Source organism: Brachyhypopomus gauderio, chromosome 3 (assembly GCF_052324685.1).
Source record: "Brachyhypopomus gauderio isolate BG-103 chromosome 3, BGAUD_0.2, whole genome shotgun sequence".
Lineage (NCBI taxonomy): Eukaryota > Metazoa > Chordata > Actinopteri > Gymnotiformes > Hypopomidae > Brachyhypopomus > Brachyhypopomus gauderio.
Window position 1 is genome coordinate 11,219,966 of NC_135213.1, and position 5,716 is coordinate 11,225,681.

Genomic DNA, 5,716 nt, shown 5'->3' on the forward strand with positions numbered 1-5,716 from the left:
TGGTCATTTTGGCGAAACCTACACTGTTATGGCGAAACGTGCAGCTTGGCTCGGGAAATTTCGCAATATCTTAAAAAGCAAAGCTATAGGCTATAAAATAGCGTGCAAAATTATTGCATTAGAGACTATCGACATTTAAATTAATATTGCAGTTTTTAAATAAAGATTACAAAGACGGGGACGGTTCAGTACAACACAGATACTTCGCCATGTTACAATACATCATAACAACAAGGGCTCTGACCTACCACAAAGTTTGAATAAATGAGCTACTTTTTTCATCGGGGAAATAATAAAAACCTGACATGTTTTTTGTACACCCGGTCCATTGTAATGCAGTCTAAGAAACATCGCCAATGTCGAACATTACGTGTTGCTTAAGAAATCATTTATTAGATCACTAGTTTCATAGTCATGCGTTAAATAAAATGGGTAAGGTTAAAATTCACAACTGTGAATTACTGCTTACAACGTAGCCCACGTACTAGGACATTCATTCACAGCGAAACAAAACAATAAACTTCCAAATAGTCCAAGCGTGGCCCAAATAGTCCTTACCTAGTAAATAAGACACAAAGAAGAAAACCTGAACCTTAATGAGTTCAGCATAGCCTCCGCTAACAAAGGCATCTATTGGCCATTCAATTTCAAGGGACACTCATTATCCTTAAAAACAATTACAAAGGAAATATAACAAATAAACGAAGACGTCTATGCATGCTTTTACTATCATTTAAATGGTTTGCCAAGATTTTTTTCCTCAGAACCTATGATTTGAAATATGAGGTTAAACCTGAAATTTGTTAAAATACATAAAAGCTTGACAGAAACTGTTACCTAGCTAGTTCCAGCATACAACTGAAGAAGAGTGCAGCCTGCCACGAAGACAAAGTATTTGTTTGAAGGAGTGTGTTTTTTGCATGATTAATAATCAATGTAACTTAGCACTCTTTCCCTTTATTCTATACAGGCAAGCATTCCAGGAACTTATACCCTATCAATATGCAAAAAGGGATGAAATGCACCCGTGTCCCCAAAGCACTTGGAGTTATACACCAGAGCCACTTGTTAAATCTAATGCATGCACTGTCAAGCCATTCGCACCCCGTCACATCACCGCTCAATATAGAAACCGGATTTTCTGGTATTACAAAACCCTCTATTACCAAATCACACGCACGCACACACACTTGTGCGCGCGCTCACACCCGCGCGCACACACACGACTGACCCTAATCCTGGACACTACGGTGAACTGTGTGGCACACACACATCAAACTGGGCCATGTTATTAGGGTGGCGTAGTTGCATTAGAAAATCGCTCCGAAATGTAAAGACAAAGATAGAATTTGTTTCCAATTGTATACAGTGACTAAACTAATTCAAAATATCTCAAAGAAGACGAAGAAAAATAGGGCTACGCTTTCCAGAAATGGGAAACGTACGCCTAAGCTTACATGGTTATATTTGAATGGAAAAGAAATAAGTTCGCTGATTTTATTAACACACGAGAAATATGGTGTAGGCTATTTCGCGGAAGTGCATTTTGGAATTGAGGGAATTCTAATAATCAGAATTACCTGTTACACAAGTAATGCTTGGCGCGAAAAAACAAACATCATATAGGCCTAGCTTATGTCAGAAGCTAAATTATTCAACAAAATGTCATAAGACCGTCTGGAACTAGCACATAAAGTTCTGAGGAGCCCACAGTAAGCTAATTTTTGAAATGACCGTACTGTCTAACTAATTTCCTTTTCCAATAAATAACAGGCATGCATAACCTACTCACAAGCTTTAAATTGTGCACTCCGTGCTTCATAGTGAAGTAGAAGCAGTCAACATGCATTCAATAAACCACCGGTATGCGAAATTACTGCTATGGAATACGAATACAAATCAAACCTGATTGTGGAGGCATGGGTATATGCGAGGGGTAGTATTTTCCAGGCTGAAAGTGACCGGGATGTTGCACAGAAGTGTGCCCTGTAGGAGTGATCCGTGAAGCGGCTCGGTGAACCAACGGGCCTCGCTCTGTAAGAAGATGCGGTGGAGGGGCAAAATCCCGACCTTCCATTCCGACAAAAACTGATAAATCCGAAATCCAGAGGGAAGCCCACGAGCACCGACCACCAAACAGATGTTATAATCCCGTTACGAGTTTCGCCCAGGTCTCGCGCTCAGTGCACTTCTTAATTTGACGCCCAACAAAGTACGTCCCAGTCATATTTTCTGCAACAGAAACAAACAGAAGAGCCTGAATTGCAGAGAAACGGTTAAACACACACGCACACACACACACACACACACACACACACACACACACACACACACACACACACACACACTATATATATCCACGTTGTGTCGTTATTGTCTTGTCTTGTCCCATTGTTGTGTAGGATAGCTTCAATCATGTGTTATAATTACATTATGTTATAGGCAATAATCCAGCAGACTCGCAAACCTGCGAATCTTGGCTAAACAAGACAAAACAAAAAAATAATCCCCCCTTCCATCCCCCCACATTACCACAGTTGACGTGGGTTGACGTGAGGCAGTCTTGTAACACACCCACAAATTCGTACACAAAAATTACTTACGGGATTGGGGTGATTAACTCAAATGTTCGGTTCAGCCACCAATTTTACAACGTCATTTTATATTATGTCACATTATTATAATTATTAGTATTATTATATATTTTGCTAAAATACCTATAGTTGTTGCCTATAGTTTAAATACGCGTTTAAATTCTCAAAAGGATTAAAAATAAAGTACATTTAGTGTTTCAATCTGAAAGGCCCACAGCACCAGTTAAAACATGTTTACAATCTTCTTATTAATCATATAAGTTAAATGACTGTGATCTTGTGAACTGTGTACTGAACTCTTACTGTTCTATATACTAAATAGTTAACAATAAGCGAAAAGATTAGTTCTCGTTTTTGTCACCTTTGCCCCCAAATCACCAGGTTTCCTAAACCTTTTGTATTATTGTGAAAACGACGTCCTGCGATTATAAATTAAAATAAGGCTATTGTGAAGCTCATCACGAACAGTAACTGTAATTAGATTTCATACACATGAACTAGAGTCTCCTATGGAGCAGCTCGTTGTCTCTGGATATCCAGTCACAAAAATAGTGAAGTCACTTCAGTGGAATAACAAGCGAGCGCTCTTGGTGACTGTAGTGGTGAACCTCCATTATCACCACATCTCAGATAAGGCGACAAAGACAATGAAAACGGTTTGCATCATCCATAGAGCCTCTTGACACTCCATTATAAGTTATTTAAATAAAAGATCAAATACGTGTGTTATAAGTATTTAAAATGTGAAAATAGGAACAGTGCAGCTTTTCGAGGTTAGGATATCCAAAGAAAACGCGCGTGGATACGTGGGCAGTGTGTGTGTGTGTGTGTGTGTGTGTGTGTGTGTGTGTGTGTGTGTGTTTATGAGGTGATCGCAAAAGCAACGTTACAGTCGTTTTCCTATCTCACATTTAGCGAAGGATTAAAAATATATCGCAAACACATATACACAGTGTCGGGTATATCGACGACAAATCAGCCGTTTCCACTCTTAGACTTAAGAAAATACAGAACGTACCTTAACATCAAAGAAACCATATAAAAAAACGATCGACATACTGAGATCTTTTAAAAAAGAAAACAACACTGCGCGTATAATGGGAGTGTAGAGATCTCAGAATATACATATTCTGAATATAAGATCTCAGTGTAGTACTGTTTCCATCTGACATTGGGAAGTAATGCGTTTTTGTGGTAATATTTGACAGATTCGTGCGTATGTTCATAGCGCTACATTTCCTCGGTCTTAAACTCAGCAGACAGAAATCGGTGAAAAGCGATGGTCCTTGTTAGCTATGTGCACAGTTTGTACTTATTGAAGACTTATTGAAATAGGGTTGAAAACGATGAGATTGTTGAGGTTGGACGAGTAGTCTATATCACGCTGAAACTAGTTTTGCCTGTGGTGAGAAATATCTGCTTTGGAGTCGGAGTGGACTGGCTTGTTAATGTTCTTCCGAGTTGTTTAAAATTAAGCGAATACCGATGGGGGAGATTTTTAATCATAACATTTTTGTTTGCTCAACACCACATGACGGTGCAAAACCATAAGAAATTAAAATATGACAAATCTAATCATTTAACCCAGTCACCTGGCGACCAGTGTATAGGAATCATTCAAGAATAGGCCTACTGAAAAAAATGCTTCGAAATAGGCTTTGAAAAAAGGGCTTCGAAAAATGTCTAGTGGTTGTTTTATTATAACCAAACTTAAATATAAACCTGTTTACATGAATTTGTTATATGTGTTTAGTCATCGAAGCATTTCTATCTTTGAGACCATATTATTAGTCAAACTGAAAGTATGTAGTGTTTGCAAAAACAAACGTCAGGCATCACTTGTAATACAAATAATTAATATAAATTCTTTATTGTTGTATTATCATTATTATTACCATTTTTAGCGATCGTTACTGTTACTAGGCAGCAACTAAAAAGATTAAATGAAATGCTTGTAGTCTACATTTCTCGATCACCCTTTCGCGTATAAGTTAACTGTCAGTATTACTACCTCAGTAATTCCGCCTAACACCACATGTTCTACGGGAAAGAATATGGTAAGAGCAGCTCTTGAAAGCAAATGTTTATTATTACACACATAAACTGTATACAATATAAATGAATTACTTACTGGTAAGTTATTCCTTGCATAACAATAAATGGTTAAAAACATAGTGTAAAAAATACGTAAAAGAAAGCAGAGGCAGAATCAAAAACATGTGGAAATGGTTACATCCTAGTTTGCAGACTGCAGTGTGTGCAGTTGAAGTTCGAAGATGCACCGTACTATAAGCTTCTACTGAAGCGAACCTCGTACATCCAGGCTGAAGCTCTTTCCTGAATCGGCAAATGCCACTCAAGGAGAAGGGAGGGAGGCGTCACGGAAACAGTCTCGCCCATTGGTCTAATGCATACATGTCAATAAGCTCGTGCAGCGCGCCCCAGGATAAACAGGGACTCTGATTGGGTACTAGTCTGAACCAATGGCGTATCCGCTATGACAACTAAACAAAACGGTGGGCGCTATATTCAATATTTCCAGTAGTGCTCCAAGTTCAGTGCAACTAGGACCACATGGCGCAGTAGCCTACTACGTTGCTACAGAATATATGTAACTGCTAACCTGACTAAATATTTATCTATCACTAATACGATGTCGAGGAGCCAGCAGTTTATCCCTTTAAACGTCTGACTTCAAATAAATTCTTTACTTTCAATATTAATATTTTCCTGTTTTTTAAACGATCATTGCCAATAGTTAGAAAGCGGTAACATCGGTAATATGTCTATAAGAAAAAAACGAAACATGTTATTATGTACTATTACATTAAGTTTAAAATACTACTCCACGTTTCAGTTGACTTCACACACAGAAAATATGTTATATACATTCTGTGCATATTTTTAAAATCTAGGCGACTGGTTTAAAGCACAAAAAGGGTTAAAATTCTGGGCCTCAAGCTGAGATGTCTTTGATTGGTTGGCATGTTGCCAGAACGGTGTCAATCATAGAGTGTAAACAAGGCTCTGATTGGCTGCTGGCCAGTCCGCACTGGGCTGCCTGAAAAAAGCAATTACTGGCCTTGCGGTTTCAAGGCGGCCCAGAGCTGGATGATGAAAGG

General features: G+C 38.5%; 1 protein-coding gene across 1 annotated transcript in view; it reads right to left on the reverse strand.

The window, feature by feature from the left end:
* The window catches only part of bahcc1b (BAH domain and coiled-coil containing 1b), an 84,382-nt gene extending 79,269 nt beyond the window's left edge, over nucleotides 1-5,113 (reverse strand). Inside the window, 2 exon segments of the mRNA XM_076999488.1 lie at nucleotides 1,906-2,232; nucleotides 4,726-5,113. Coding sequence (XP_076855603.1) covers nucleotides 1,906-2,077 — 172 coding nt within the window. The 5' untranslated portion in view covers nucleotides 2,078-2,232; nucleotides 4,726-5,113.
* Between the last annotated feature and the right edge of the window lie 603 nt (nucleotides 5,114-5,716).